The sequence below is a fragment of the Petromyzon marinus genome, chromosome 6 (assembly GCF_048934315.1).
Source record: "Petromyzon marinus isolate PM22_M1 ecotype Great Lakes invasive population chromosome 6, UKy_Petmar_22M1.pri1.0, whole genome shotgun sequence".
In the NCBI taxonomy this organism is placed as follows: Eukaryota; Metazoa; Chordata; class Hyperoartia; order Petromyzontiformes; family Petromyzontidae; genus Petromyzon; species Petromyzon marinus.
Genome location: NC_133672.1, coordinates 11,316,825 through 11,333,344, shown reverse-complemented (window position 1 = coordinate 11,333,344; position 16,520 = coordinate 11,316,825). Strand labels below are relative to the sequence as shown.

The following is a 16,520-nucleotide window of genomic DNA, read 5'->3' as shown; positions in this document are numbered from 1 at the left end:
ACAGCTTTAAATACAACAGTCATTTATTTTGGATCATCTTTATTGTGACCCCCCCCCCCCAATTACAGACGGAGGGACAGACAGAGCTAATGCATTAACGCTTTCATTCTTAGTTGGAAAGCGTTAACACACCTGCAATGTATTATGTTATCTGAAATGTATTATGTGGTGTAAAGCTATCACGCGCTTCATGCCCACATGCTCTTAAAATACTGGCAGACGTGCTACTGGATGCTTGTACTGGTAGACGCGAGTGTAATTCCATGCATGCACCTCTGCATGATGTTTTGCACATATTTCAGCTTTTGTTCCATTTTCTCGTCAATTTCCATTACACCGGTATAAGGTAAAGGTTCAGCCCTGAAATTTCCTTCTCAAGCCACTGCTGACACAAGGGCCTTCACGAGAGGAAGCTCCACCGAGCCCCTCCAAAAGGTTTTTTTTTGCCTCCTCTTCCATGCTGGCTTGATAGAGGTGACACCACACGCAACCTGCCAATAGACTAACCATGAGCGGGGCATGTAAGAAATGTGCCCCTTACTGTGAGGCTCCCTCTTTTTGTCAAGTACTGACCCAGATTAAAAAAAAACTATTTTAACTATTTTTTATTTTACCAGGAAAGGCCCACTTGAACTGTATTGCTCTTTTTCAGAAGCGACCTGGCCACAAATGATAGCTCAACGTGTGTTTCTAAGTATGGAGGGAAAAACCGGAGGACCTGGAGAAAAATCCACGTGACCATTGGGAGAACATGCAAACTCCAAATATACATGTGCCAGGGTCGGGATCGAACCCACGATTTCCTGCATACCAGGTGAGGCCACATTTAGCATGTGAAAACCGGCAACTTGCATGCACTAATTTTTGCCATATATCTACGCTGTTTCATGAATGATATCGTAAAGAAAATCTGACTTTCAGGAATACAGTACAAGACAGTTGAACAGATACGATATCTTTGCCAGTATTTGCAATATTGTGCTACTGACAAGATAACCGTGAACTCAGTCGAGCTATCACGAAATACTGATGCAGAAACAGATCGAGAAAGCGCCGTTCCATCAGTACACGTGACATTTTCTCAGGCGGAGGGATTTCATATAACACTCGCAGTTCCATCTATTGGCACCTCAAGTAATCCATCATCAGCCATCATCTATCCACTGCCAGAAGAAGACTTCTCCAAGCCATTGCCAGCTATAATCGTAATGCAACCATCCATCCAGCACCTGCAGATGACCCGATTCCAAGGCTCCGCCTACACTGTGAACGTCATCTTTGACCCATTCACTCTTTTGTCTGCCGCTTTGGTTGCTCGTCTTTCCCACCGGCGTTTGACCCCTCCAGCGACGGGTCCTGCCCAAGCCCGCGTGCTTTTCTTTCTTTACAGTCAATATGACGTCTTACACTTGCAATGTCATTAAAGTGAGTTAATTGTAGCATCACAAAAAAATATTTTACAATTATGCATCACTTCTAAATAATAACAATGCACGAACACTAATTGCAGTTCTAAACGTATGCTTTTTCAATAATGCTTGTGTTTAGTAATATGCACGCAAAGTCTACCAACTATGTAAATCTTGACATTTTCCTTTTGATGTATGGCGACAGTCATCCTATGAAATGTTATAAACTATCAGCCAGTCTAAGTTATATGTCTACCAGTCAACAGTTCCATGTAATGTGTCTCACTGAATCTACATAAACAGGGAACGTAATTTACATATAGATTAACAATTCATGCTAACACTGAAAGCTGGAATGGACATTTGTCCCAAGGGCAATAATATATAAGAGCTATGTTATGGCACTGTTTATATAGACATGTATTGCAATTGAACCTTGCCATGTGCATGGTCTATTATACATTACTACAAACGGTTATTTCACATTTTATTTTAGAAGTTCTAATTTTCAGCAACTCGAATGTGTAAAGACAGATCCATGTTACAAAGGCTCGCCGCATCGATATAATAATCGAGTGAATGTAAAGGAAAAAAACAGTCGTGATCTAAGGCAGGGATGAGGAGCAGAGGAAATGGAAGAGAGAGAGAGAGCGGGGAGATTGAGAGAAGGTGAAAGAAGAGAGAGTGATGAGCGATAAGTACACAGCGGGGTAAGATGATCAAGCCAGGAGCGGTTGATCACAAGGGGACAGCACCTTCCTATAGAAGACAGCAAGCCCTGCGAGAGAGACACAAGACATCCGAGTACGCACACCTCAAGCATCAGGTTCAGCCAATGTTCAACATCGGCAAGACCGAGAGATCTCCAGTGTCTAACTTGTCAGATCTTAAAGGCACTGAAGCTAATTACAATCACTTCATTGATAATTGATCATTATCAATGAAGTACCATGTGAGATCGAAAACGTTGGTGGATGGATGTCCAACAAATTTTGTTTAACTAATTTTAAACCAACATTACCGGGATACACATTGGATGTTGGGGAAAACACAAAATTGCGCCTTGCACTGGAAACCAAACAAACACAACCATTGATCAGAATACATTTTACGTAATAAAATAAAACAATACCAATGCGTTCATATCTGTTCCTAATTGTTTATTATCATCAGCCATAAAAGCTATCCATTGCTGTATTTGTTCTGTATATCTATATATAAATTCCAGATTATTATCTGTACTTGAAAGCAAATTAAAGAGATATGTGAACTGACATTAACAAGCAAGTGTAAGATGTTGGTAACTCGAGTAGTAAACAACTTAACTAAATTATTATTCAGACTTACATTCAGCGTTTGTCAGTGGCCCTTTTCAAAAACTTGAAATAAGATATACCAGCTCTGGAAAGTGTTGTTATGTGTAGGTATTTTTGGATCTAATTAATGGATGCCATGGTTTGCATTGCCTAGTTACTACTGCATAATAAAAAAAAAACCGTTTACACATTGCAGTTATTCTTGTGGCATAACACTGCAGCCTTTGATCCTTGATATTCTAAGCATTATAACAAAAGGTGTAGTTTCTCGCCACACGTATATGATGTAGAGCCAGCCAAATGGATTTACAGTTTCAGAAAAAAAAGTCTTTGTTATGTGCTTGCTACACGCTAGGGATAAAAAGGTCAACAACAATAGTGAGCCTTACACTTGGAAAACGAATTTCTGACACACCAAGGGATTCGGAAACGAGTGGACATGTGGGTGGGAGGGGAGGGGGAATGTCACTTCTTGTTTTGGAAAAGCCACCTCTTCAACAAGTTGGTCTCTCACAAGACCTCTCATGGCTGTGGCTATTCCGCTGACTTACTCCGTGTTAGTTTCATCTCTCGTGGGCCAGAACATTTTATTTTATAGACCCTCAGCTCGGTGAAGGTTGCACGTTTTGTAATTTGAGCATTGAGACATACGGGTCTCAGGTCCTTTGATGTAATGTAATGACCATGTCATTCCATTGTCGGCGACATATTTTGGACAACACAGAGCTGACAGATGCACCATTGTGTAAGTTGGACATGGACCATAGTTTTCGCGAGTGCTGGCAAATTATACACAATTTTAACGTCCTGAAAACAGTTCAAGGTTCAATGCATTAATGACTTTTGCTTGACACTAAAGTTGGTTGCATTGGGGAAAAAAAACCCCATCAACTTACAGGAAATCATTTCCATTAACTCCACAGTCCAGTGAACATAGCGTAGGAGGTGCCTAAGCTTGAAGCAACATCCTAAAATCCTGACGTGTTATTTGCCACATACGTTGCTGTTTGGAAACTATATTTGAGCTCTGTATGTTGACATTTGTCAAGGTAAAAATCAGTCAATTTGTATCAGTCGGTGAGCTACAGGGATGTGACGTCATATCCGCTGATAAACCTAAGCCAGCGAGCAGTGTAAGTTACACGTCTATCGACAATGTCAAGTTCAAGGGATCGGTCGAGACACAACTAAGATTTGAATTCGCAACATTCGGATCGCAAGTTGAACAATCTGCGTGTGGCACCAATTACTCTGGGACAAATAAATATTCTCATAGTTATGGTGCCTTTGTTGTATCGCTCGGGACACATAATTCTTCATAAGATGAATGTCATATACTTGAAAGATTTTGGTTATGCACAATACCCCTGAAGTAGTTTCACTGCACTAAATCATCAGCTAATTGTACATGCAAATGTGTTATACAGTTATCATATCTTGCTCTGTAAAGTCAAACAAGTATAATACAGCAACTGCACATTTTTTTTGTCTTTTTGAGTAAAAAAAATAATAATACTCAGGGCATGAACAGAGTTTCTGTAGTCAGTTATAGTCACGTGACGTAAAGAATGCTGACCGCTCACTCCTGTTTCCCTGCATTTCACACAGGAATCCCTCGTGCATGCAGGTCGCGTGTGTTCTTTATACAAGCTCAAGATAACAAAGAATGTCCAATAAACTGTAACGAGATCGCCATTGCCTGTGCCGTCCCTTTCTCAGGTTGTGAGTCAGGAATGAATGAAAGACCCCCCCAAGATGGTGTAAGTTCTTAATGGGCCACGGCCCATAAAGGCCAAAGCCCATTAAGACAACTCAGCAGGCTGGACAGACTCTAACATTGCACAATTATTTCCCCCCCCCCCCCCTTAATTCTCTTGCCTGTAGTACATTACAAAGTGGAATGTCTGAGTCACTTGGCACAATTGTAACCAATTAAATGTTAAAAACACGACAATGTCAAGAATACAATTGCTGCCCTGTAAATTATTACAACCGTGCAGCTATGTGGATTAAGCCATATCAGTGTTGAGAAACAACCGTTTGTTTAACATTTACAAATAAATGCGTGCTCTACACAAGCGAGCACTACTCAATTGCATGTTAGCAACGCTCCCAATTTGATCTCAATGGGGCATGAGTGCTAGCTTGTTATGCACCTTCAATTAGTACCTTTTCTTCGCTTGTGGAGTGCGATGGTTAAGACACCTGTGCATACAATTATCTTCCCACATACACGAATTAGCTGAGAAGTGATTATGCACCATCCTATTAAAGAAGAGCCATGCCGAGACGCAGTGCACCTTTGTGTTACACAAATACACCTGGACTCGGCAGTAATAATAATGCAGTACGATATACCAGGAACAATAAACGAATTATTGAATTAACTATCTTACAGCCCTCTGTCTATCCACTGCCAGATAAAGGCTTCTCAACAGTTTGAGCAATAGGGTGCTTGACCATACTGGAGTCAGTCGAGATTGGTGAAGGGGTGGGTGTGGGACAAGGAGTTCTCTCGGCACTGAAGTTAACCATGGCTAGGAATTGAACTCAGGTCGCCGGGTTCATGGAGCAGTGCACTAACCACTGCACCACTGTTCCCCCGATAGGAAATAGAGCCCCATATATAGACATATGTGTGAGTGTGTAGTGCACCGTGTACGGACTTGAACAACCAATTGTACATCCCCCCCCCCCCCGTGGTTAGAGAAAATGAAAACGTGGAAGTAAAAGGTATTGCTATATTATCATGACAGGCGCAAAGTATCAAAAATTGCCGCATCTTTCCCAAGTTCACATATTGGTAAAATTACACGATGCTACGGGATAAAAAGAAAGATCAGAGCAACAATGAAATATTAACCAATTGGCCGGTTCTGATGCAGGCATAAAATTCCTGAAATTCAAATGCACTGCCTGCTGATCTCATCAGCGGTATCGCGTGAGGACATGACGTTTGCCCGTCGAGTAACTTTGCAGCTCACATGCAACGCGCGCGACTGTTCTGCGCATTTTGCCTGCCGCTGGGCACTCTGGCTGCGTGCACTGATTCATCCAGCTGCGCTTCCTAATGACGGCGGGGTCAGCAGGGTGCGATCGTGAGAGCACATGCCCCGTAATTTGTGACTTGGTGCCATAAATCGATAGGACCCATTTTCCACCTGGCTGAATTTAATACTAAAAGCAAGCGAGGAGTGAAAAAATTATATATAAAAGAACACCTAATGATTTTAATAACGTTTCAAAATAGCAGCATTTTATTTATTCATTTAGATCAAAGATTCGGTTTCATTTCCCCCCGATGGGTTCTACAGCTGTTACACATCGTTCCGAGGCTTTTTGCCGCTTCGCATACCCCGCCCTGCCCCCGTGATTAATGATGCATGGACATTTGATTGGTAATACAGGGATGCTCGCACATTGATACACAAGTATTGAAGTCACTCTCCAGTGAGCCGCTAACCAAAGTCTCTGCAACAGGGTAACAGATGTGAGAAAGCCCATCCTGCCCTGTCCAGCGCTTGTGAAATATACGGTGCGCATCCACATTAATCAACGAGGAAGACACCGCAGCTTATGATTGATTACGTTTCTTATTTGTTGGGTGATGATCTCTCCTCCTAGCAATACCCGTTTAATATGACTAAATAAGAGTATCACATTCAATCAAGCAAATATTCGTTAGTGGCATTAAATGCAGGAGGCAGTGCCGGGAGCCGGCAGTGGCTGTCGGTGGCGAGGATCTTTTCCATGCCTCATTAACTGCTTCACAGCCGCCCATTTATCTCACCAGGTGACATTCACATCCCTGGCCGTGGCCGCTGCGCCAAAGTAAAACTTGCGGAGTTGCTGCGGCGCGCTGGGCCATCTGTCGCGCGCACACATCAGCTCCAACGCCCGAGACACACCTCTGCAGGCGATTGGTCATTTGTGAAATCGGTTATGCGCGACTTGGGTAATTGGAAATTAATTATATCGTTTGCATTCGGAACTAAACGACATAGTCCGATAACTTTGATGTCTTTCTTTGCTGCCATGATTTATGCTGTCATGATCATTAGCTGCGTCTTCGCGTGTAATAATCTGTGTGGTGGTGAGCACTACCGCTTCAGCGCTTGTCAAGGTGAACGTGCCCTCGACCTGCGAGTGCTTTGTGCGATATACAAGCTCGCTTCTGTCTTCCTGATTGCTCGGCTTACTGTTTAGAAAATTGTCAAATGGTTGTTTTTAATACGGTATTTATCTGCTGCAAATTGAACCATTCATCTTGCTTGTGCATTGCGACATATCATTGTTTCATTTAGACTTAAAACTTTCGTGACTGCAGGAATTAATATTCTTGGTTCTTTTTGGAAAAATCACGTAGATAGAAAACAAAAATCTAAATTAAATGCAAAAAAACCCACGACGTTTCTATCGCAACACAAGCGGTCTTCATCAGGTGGAGAGATGAAGACTGCTTGTGTTGCGATCGATCAGGTGGAGAGATGAAGACCGCTTGTGTTGCGATCGAAACGTCGTGGGTTTTTTGCATTTAATTTTGATATTTGTTTTCTATCTACGTGACTTTACCAAAAGAACCAAGAATATATATCATTGTTGTGGTTGTTTTTCTTCAAATCAATAGCTGAAACACAATGGAATAACAGTGTGGTGCAATGGTAACGCCTGTGCCTCACAGCAAGGAGGACGTCGGTTAGATTCCTAACTCGGGTGCCTTTCCTGTGTGGCGTTTCTATGTTCTCCCCCTGTTCTGGAAGGGTTTCCTCTGGGTTCTAAATTATTCCCATAGCTACACACAAACACTGTAATTGGTGTCGGCCAAACATCTCAAAGCAGGACCCTCTTGAAAAAAGATTCCTTGAACTCAGCGTGGCTTTCCTGGGTAAAATGTCAATTATTAGTATTCCATCAGAGTATGTTCTTCCAGCTGGCAAACAAAACTATAACTTTAGTGGTTAATGTTATGCATTTTTAAATAAGTGATGTCAGAGATGTTATAATTGAAAGCATTAAGTTAAAATGCTCGAGTCAAGACATGTTTAACAGCACGAACTGGTGTTTGTAAAATAAATAGATATAGGACACAGATTTACTTTCACTCAGAACTGTTGATCACTTGCTCCTGGCCACGTCCCTTCATGCTATGAGAACTCCCTGTGGTTGTTCACTGCTGTAAGCTGTACAAACATCATTGTTCACAGTCCATTGGACAGGGAAGCATAAGTCAATGAACTTACAAATGTATCATTCCCTTGGCCAACATATTAGTCACTTTGAATACATGTTTTGTACGATTCAATGCAGTCATATTTATGGTTATGTAAAACCGTGGATACTGAGACTGTCTGAATATATATTTTCATTGAATTATTTGATGGGGAACGTTAATACCGAGTTACGTTTACACTGCATGAACCTACAGTACAAGTGTTTTATGTGTCAATGAATGCCGTGAATTTTGCAGGATTTTGTTTTATCCCTCCCCGTATGTATAGGGAAGATGTATGACCAAGCCATTAAACATTGACTGCGAAGAATAAGTGTTTTATTTGGTTGAGATCGTTTATAATTTGTAGACTGACTTATGCTTTTTAATGAGTGAACATTCTGAGATGGGTCTGGTTTCAACACAGTAATAAGTTAAAGCAGCAAAAGCCATTTCAAAATGAGGCTACAGTATATTCTTTGGTTCTTTCGGTAAAGTCACGTAGATAGAAAAATAATAACAAAAATAAAGTAAATACAAACAATAAAAAACACTAATGTAGACTGTAGCCTGGTTGATAATAGGGTTTTCCCCTTTTTTCTGGCAACAAAACAGGTGTTAAGATGTTAAAACACCAAACTGAAACCTTTTACAAGGAATCATGTCTGCAATAAGCACAATGTTTGTGGTCAGAATGCAAACAAAAAACATTCTGATAATATATGCATTGTCTTTGAAACTGATTGGTCCACACCAGAGACGGCTTTCTTTAGAGCCTCGTCTCAAACGGTGTTAGACCAGAGGACGCCAAAAGGCGTACTTGTAAAAGGTTTCAGTTTGGTGTTTTAACATCTTAACACCTGTTTTGTTGCCAGAAAAAATGGTAAAAAACTATTATCATATTTTGGTACCGGCAAAGGAGGTCCCATGATGTAGCCTGATTCTTAATCGGAGTGAGTGTACTGGCAATCTCTAATGTGGACTGTAGCCTGGTTATTAAGTTTGGTGAGTGTTCTGGCAGTCTATAATGTAGACTATAGCAATGGTTATTAAGCTGGGCAAGTGTACTGGCAATCTATAATGTAGACTGTAGCCTGGTTCTTAACCTCGGTGAGCATACTGGCAGTCTCTAATGCAGACTGTAGCCTGGTTCTTAACCTTGGTGAGTGTACTGGCAGTCTATAATGTAGACTGTAGCCTGGTTTTAAGCTGGTGAGCGTATTGGCAATCTATAATGTAGACTGTAGCAATGGTTATTAAACTGAGTGAGCGTACTGACAGTCTATAATGCAGATTGTAGCCTGGTTCTTAACCTGAGTGAGCGCACTGGCAGTCTATAATGTAGACTTATTCTGGTTCTTTCAGTAATAATACAATAAAAAATAAGAATAAAAAACAAAAAAACACGACGTTTCGATCGCAACACAAGCGGTCGTCATCAGGAAAAGAAGGGTTAGCCTCTAAAGGCAAACTGTTTCTAAAGGTTTAGAGATGGGCGTAGCCCAAGTGTGTCAGCAGCATGGGCGGGGCAGCTAATGTTAATGTTGAAGAAAACCCCGACACCGGTAGGTCTACACCAATCAAAGGGCCACCAGTCAATCATTGCACCTCGCTCCACACACCCACACTGCAGAGGGTGAAGGTTGACAAGAAAACATAAATCAAGTTATGACCCAAAGTGGTTGATGACATCTTTCCAATGACTGCTGAGCTTATAACCATCCTCTCGGTTGAAATTGTGTCCGTGTCTGTATATATGGATGGCTTCATGAACGAATCTTTGTTGATAGCCAGTAGGCATGCAAAGTACCATCGTCTTAGAGAAATACATTTCGTGTGAGCCAGCCGCATTAAAATATTTTAAGCACTGTAAATTAGTGCTATATTAAAATGTGTGCTATATTAGTTGTTAAAATTTACAACGTGCACAAATCGCACTTAAAACTGATATTTTGGAAGCACTATAGCAAAACTAATAATTGTGTTCATACAATTACAATTTTGTTTTATTTTACACAAAGCAATGCAAAAGCAAATTAATGTTTATGATGGCCGGAATATTCCTACTAATAACATATCAATAGTGACAAGACAATTAATGATGCAGATGATATTATTTCAAATTGTGATGAGTATATAAAGCCAAGGACATGAACCAATCCATGGAGAAGAAGCATTGAAATCAGCTTGTGTGCAAGCACTAAGTGGATTACTGCTGCTCAGGATTGTCAAAGTGGTGGCAACAGCGTGGGGGGCCTTCATTCAGGAGTGGATTGATCAGGAACCATGGCTGATGTTGATAATGAGGCAGTAAAAGGGCGTATATGAAACAAAAAAAACAGGACCTGATGAGAGAAGAACATTTTAATGTGTAAGATGCAGTTGCATTCTGCTGATGTGAATAACAGGCAAATTAAAGTCATTACACTGAGCCAAACTTAAATTACTCCACCCTGCATAAGCACACACCACAGCTGCTACAGTGAGGGAAAAAAAAGTATTTGATCCCCTGCTGATTTTGTACGTTTGCCCACTGACAAAGAAATGATCAGTCTATAATTTTAATGGTAGGTTTGTTTTAACAGTGAGAGACAGAATAACAACAAAAAAATCCAGAAAAACACATGTCAAAAATGTTATAAATTGATTTGCATTTTAATGAGGGAAATAAGTATTTGACCCCCTCTAAATCAGAAAGATTTCTGGTTCCCAGGTGTCTTTTATACAGGTAACGAGCTGAGATTAGGAGCACACTCTTAAAGGGAGTGCTCCCAATCTCAGCTTGTTACCTGTATAAAAGGCACCTGTCCACAGAAGCAATCAATCAATCAGATTCCAAACTCTCCACCATGGCCAAGACCAAAGAGCACTCCAAGGATGTCAGGGACAAGAGTGTAGACCTACACAAGGCTGGAATGGGCTACAAGACCATTGCCAAGCAGCTTGATGAGAAGGTGACAACAGTTGGTGCGATTATTCGCAAATGGAAGAAACACAAAATAAATGTCAATCTCCCTCGGCCTGGGGCTCCATGCAAGATCTCACCTCGTGGAGTTGCAATGATCATGAGAACGGTGAGGAATCAGCCCAGAACTACACGGGAGGATCTTGTCAATGATCTCAAGGCAGCTGGGACCATAGTCACCAAGAAAACAATTGGTAACACACTACGCCGTGAAGGACTGAAATCCTGCAGTGCCCGCAAGGTCCCCCTGCTCAAGAAAGCACATATACATGCCCGTCTGAAGTTTGCCAATGAACATCTGAATGATTCAGCGGACAACTGGATGAAAGTGTTGTGGTCAGATGAGACCAAAATGGAGCTCTTTGGCATCAACTCAACTCGCTGTGTTTGGAGGAGGAGGAATGCTGCATATGACCCCAAGAACACCATCCCCACCGTCAAACATGGAGGTGGAAACATTATGCTTTGGGGGTGTTTTTCTGCTAAGGGGACAGGACAACTTCACCGCATCAAAGGGACGATGGACGGGGCCATGTACCGTTAAATCTTGGGTGAGAACCTCCTTCCCTCAGCCAGGGCATTGAAAATGGGTCGTGGATGGGTATTCCAGCATGGCAATGACCCAACACACACGGCCAAGGCAACAAAGGAGTGGCTCAAGAAGAAGCACATTAAGGTCCTTGAGTGGCGTAGCCAGTCTCCAGACCTTAATCCCATAGAAAATCTGTGGAGGGAGCTGAAGGTTCGAGTTGCCAAACGTCAGCCTCGAAACCATAATGACTTTGAGAAGATCTGCAAAGGGAAGTGGGACAAAATCCCTCCTGAGATGTGTGCAAACCTGGTGGTCAACTACAAGAAACGTCTGACCTCTGTGATTGCCAACAAGGGTTTTGCCACCAAGTACTAAGTCATGTTTTGCAGAGGGGTCAAATACTTATTTCCCTCATTAAAATGCAAATCAATTTATAACATTTTTGACATGCGTTTTTTCTGGATTTTGTTGTTGTTATTCTGTCTCTCACTGTTCAAATAAACCTACCATTAAAATTATAGACTGATCATTTCTTTGTCAGTGGGCAAACGTACAAAATCAGCAGGGGATAAAATACTTTATTCCCTCACTGTATGTATTTGGATCCTTTGCATGGCTCTGCAATAGACTATGGTCCATTTTTCCATTATGAGCAATACATTAAAATGTTACAAGCAACAAAATAACATCTGACTAACAAACATATCAAAGCTATCAGATGAAATGTCTCCATCAGTCATCAAGCAAATCAAAGAAATACAGTTTCTCAGTTGGGAAATTTACAGGGAAAAAAATGTATTCTATTTCAGAAACAACTAACACTTTGGTATCACGTCTTCAGATTCAATGCACTGTCTGATATGGGTTTAAAAGAACAAAGCTATGCAGTGGTTTGGATGTAGAGGTCATTCTTTGAATTAAAAAGGAGGCAACACAAAAGAGGAATTCTTGTAGAGAGATTACCTTGCTCCTTCCAACACACACGTGCCAAGTCCTGTCTGTGCTGATGGCCAACAGAAAGCTATTGATTTCTATACTGGATGCTGAATTCCAACTAACTCTCTTTTTTATAATTACGGCCGGCACTTATTTATTTATTTCATTCGCTTCGATCTTTTTTGACAGCGTTAACCCACTTTTTCAAACATCGATTATGTAATGCGTGCACACACACAATGCACACAGACCAAGAGCGGACACAGCTGCCACTTTGTTCGCATTATGCACTTAATGATGGTGCACAATCTCAACATATTTCCGCACCGCGCAGTTAAATTATCAACAGGGCTTAGTGCCGTGCATTATCATACGTTTCCGACATGATGCATCGAACACATCTACAGACTGAGCTACTTGATTAAATGGCGTGCGTCAATTTTTGACGAGGGTTTGTGATGGCAGGCATTTTTTATTGGGAATGTTTTATAGATCCATTCAACAGAAGAATGTTACATATTTCATTTACTTTGAAGTAATTCAAGTGGCTTAATATCTCGTGAGGCAGGTAAGGGGGAAATTTAGCTGCAGATTTGGATTCCACTCGGGGTAAAAGGGTTGCCTGACAATTAGCTTCTGTCCCAATTACATATAATCATTTTTGAAATGGATCACCGACACATTTTTTTTTAAGCCTGGATATACAAAGCTATATTTAGAATATTAGTCTCTCTGGATTCAGAAAATTATGCAAAATGACATTCTAAAAATAAAGAAGTCTATGTCCTCTATGGTGAGTGCATCACCTTTAGAAAATATTAATACAGTAATAAAAATAAATCAACATAACGTGTGTAAGTTTAGAGCCTTTGCAGAATTGGCAATGATGAGAATGTTAGGGTGCTGGTGACAAAAAGAACTAAAGATGGTTGTCCTCATTTTCATTTTAAATGTGTCCCACCTTTAAGTTAATATGAAACTAAACCACACAGCTCTTTGCAATATCAAAACCACTGTAAGAATCCTGCTCAAGTATAACAAGGTTGTGTAAGCGACTGAGAAATGAGCACACCTCATGAAATATTGAAGCAAACTTAGACTTGAGCTGCTGTTCCCCTAGGACCATGACGAAAGTCCCAAGGCACCCGCAGACTGCCGCGCTCATTGCCAAGTGCCGTGGGCCACGTACCCATCAAGTAGGTGTTATGGGACGAGTTGATGAAGTAGTGAGAGAGCGGCTGCATCATGTCGTCACTCAAGTCGATTTTCTCGGCTGGAATGGCAGAGTTCTCGTCCCCTTGTAGGAACTTGAGAAATCCTCCCACTGAGATGTGGCCTACCACACACAAACAGAGCAGGGCATGTAAACAAGCGAACACTGCTATTCGGGGGTGGAAACTCACGTCCCGGCTCTGTGCTGCCGATCCTGGAACGGCCCAGGGCTGGAAACGAGCCATTGAGCCTGCTTCCCAGTGGCCGTGGGAATTTGGCAAATGTGTAACTGCACACATGCGTACGTACCTCTCTGTCAGTGAAGGTCTAAACTAAAACAATTTGTATATTTTTTTTTTTAATCAGGTAAGGCCCATTTTAACGATCTTTTTTCATAAGCGACCTGGCCACAAAAAAATAGCTCAACGAAGTTGCTGATCATGTGGAAATTTATAGCAGCCAAATACTCGAAACTACGAGTTTATAAAGGTACAACCCTGCAGTTGTTTGCTCAAGCCATTGTTGGCAGAAGGGTGAGAGGGAGCCCTAGAGAGGACCTCTAAAGCCTAGAGGGCGTTTTGGTCCACTCTTCCGTACTGGTCATGAATCTTAGAAGAGGCGAGTGTACCCATACTCTACCCCAGTATATGCAACCTGCTGATTGGCTAACTGTAGTGCAACCCAACTGCGGTCTTCTGAATATCTGTGAAACTACTGGACGTTTGTGAGAGAGAAAAAAGCTTCATAGCTCATCGGATTTCTCAAGAATAATTAAATAGTCTGATTATGATTCTGAAAATATGTACACATGATGATTATGCACCCGTTTGTACTGCTGGGTGGATAGAGGGAGCGTGGTTTAATAAACCTGCCCATTGTTTCAACTGCCATGCCGGGAGGTTAAACTGGTGACCACTGGATCACAAGCCCAGTTTGCAAACCGTTACATCATGGCAGCGTCCCATAAAACAAAAGAAGACATTTGAAATTAGATGCAAGAATGTTAAAACACTCAGAGGATGGCAGATACATTAAAGTCATCATCTCATTCACTGCTCAATGCTGGCATGATCTGTGAACCAGCAAGTCTGAAATGGGCTTTGTAGAATAAACATGTTGGTGGTATCCCTTATAAATGTGTAAATATAATATTCCTCTTGTGAATTTACTCGCGGTTCACATTCGTGAACGTGAAGGAGTGAATGGAATGTTCAACCATAACAGCTTTGTTTTTCCTATATCTACAAAGATGACAGACAAAATGTCCACAATGTGTCTCACGTTAATAATAATCGACATGCAAAAGCTAAACATTGCGTGTCAAATGATCATATTATGCAATGAATTTAGCTACATATTTACTTTAAGAGTACTGTAATAGTCACTGTGTCATATATAGCATGCCATAGCTATAAAATTTAGTTTATTTAAAAATATATAATGTACAAAAACTAAATAATACAAATCTGACTTCAAGGTAAAAATGAGGCCAACATTTTTTCTAATAAATTTAACCTGGTTGCCATGCGTATTCATACTAGTTGACTCAATTTTGAGCATAAAGCAATCAAAATAATGATTACAAAATATTTTTGGAATGACTAGCCAACATAACATGGAATGCCTTAACGTAATTCGCAAATGGTGGTTTATCTGGTAGTGTCACCTGGATTTCATAGAACCCAATTATCCCAGATTACTTGAAAAACCCTGCAATTTCTCACCAATGCATAATTGTTTCAGCAATGTAAAGTAAAAAATAACCATGCAATATACCTATTTTTAAACCCATATAGGACATACTCTGTAATCCAGAAATGCCTCAGTAATAATAAGCGTGGTGTTTATTGAATTCTTCATTACTGTCTACCAGAAGGATTGTGCAAATGGAGTGCATGTATATTTCATTTGATTGCTGCTCCAATTCACTGCAAGAATAAACATTTGAGTTCTTTCTGCCTACAAGGACAAGGTTAACAGCTTTGTCAAGCTAATGGATAAATACCCCTCAGGCAATTGGTAAGCCTACTGCAGGGCCTTGGCAGGCTCCATTGATCAGGGAAAACAGAAACATTGTCAACGTAGATACAGTGAGGGAAAAAAGTATTTGATCCCCTGCTGATTTTGTACGTTTGCCCACTGACAAATAAATGATCAGTCTATAATTTTAATGGTAGGTTTATTTGAACAGTGAGAGACAGAATAACAACAAAAAATCCAGAAAAACGCATGTCAAAAATGTTATAAATTGATTTGCATTTTAATGAGGTAAATAAGTATTTGACCCCCTCTCAATCAGAAAGATTTCTGGCTCCCAGGAGTCTTGTATACAGGTAGCGAGCTGAGATTAGGAGCACACTCTTAAAGGGAGTGCTCCTAATCTCAGCTTGTTACCTGTAAAAAAGACACATGTCCACAGAAGCAATCAATCAATCAGATTCCAAACTCTCCACCATGGCCAAGACCAAAGAGCTCTCCAAGGATGTCAGGGACAAGATTGTAGACCTACAAAAGGCTGGAATGGGCTACAAGATCATTGCCAAACAGATTGGTGAGAAGGTGACAACAGTTGGTGCGATTTTTCGCAAATGGAAGAAACACAAACGAACTGTCAATCTCCCTCGGCCTGGGGCTCCATGCAAGATCTCACCTCGTGGAGTTGCAATGATCATGAGAACGGTGAGGAATCAGCCCAGAACTACACGGGAGGATCTTGTCAATGATCTCAAGGCAGCTGGGACCATAGTCACCAAGAAAACAATTGGTAACACACTACGCCGTGAAGGACTGAAATTCTGCAGCGCCCGTAAGGTCTCCCTGCTCAAGAAAGCACATATACATGCCCGTCTGAAGTTTGCCAATGAACATCTGAATGATTCAGAGGACAACTGGGTGAAAGTGTTGTGGTCAGATGAGACCAAAATGGAGCTATTTGGCATCA

The 16,520-nt window shown here is 41.1% G+C and overlaps 1 protein-coding gene and 1 long non-coding RNA gene across 3 annotated transcripts in view; one reads left to right on the top strand and one right to left on the bottom strand.

Moving 5' to 3' along the window:
* PLCB1 (phospholipase C beta 1) overlaps nucleotides 1-16,520 on the bottom strand; it is a 196,206-nt gene that overhangs the window by 52,063 nt on the left and 127,623 nt on the right. For both annotated transcript variants that reach the window (XM_076065044.1, XM_076065045.1), the window contains exon 10: nucleotides 13,557-13,703. In XM_076065044.1, the coding sequence (XP_075921159.1) occupies nucleotides 13,557-13,703 (147 nt within the window). The remainder of the gene's footprint in view (nucleotides 1-13,556; nucleotides 13,704-16,520) is intronic.
* On the top strand, nucleotides 352-4,754 carry LOC142923975 (uncharacterized). Its single transcript, XR_012941094.1, has 3 exons — nucleotides 352-435; nucleotides 653-814; nucleotides 4,334-4,754. It is a non-coding gene; the product is annotated as an uncharacterized LOC142923975 (long non-coding RNA).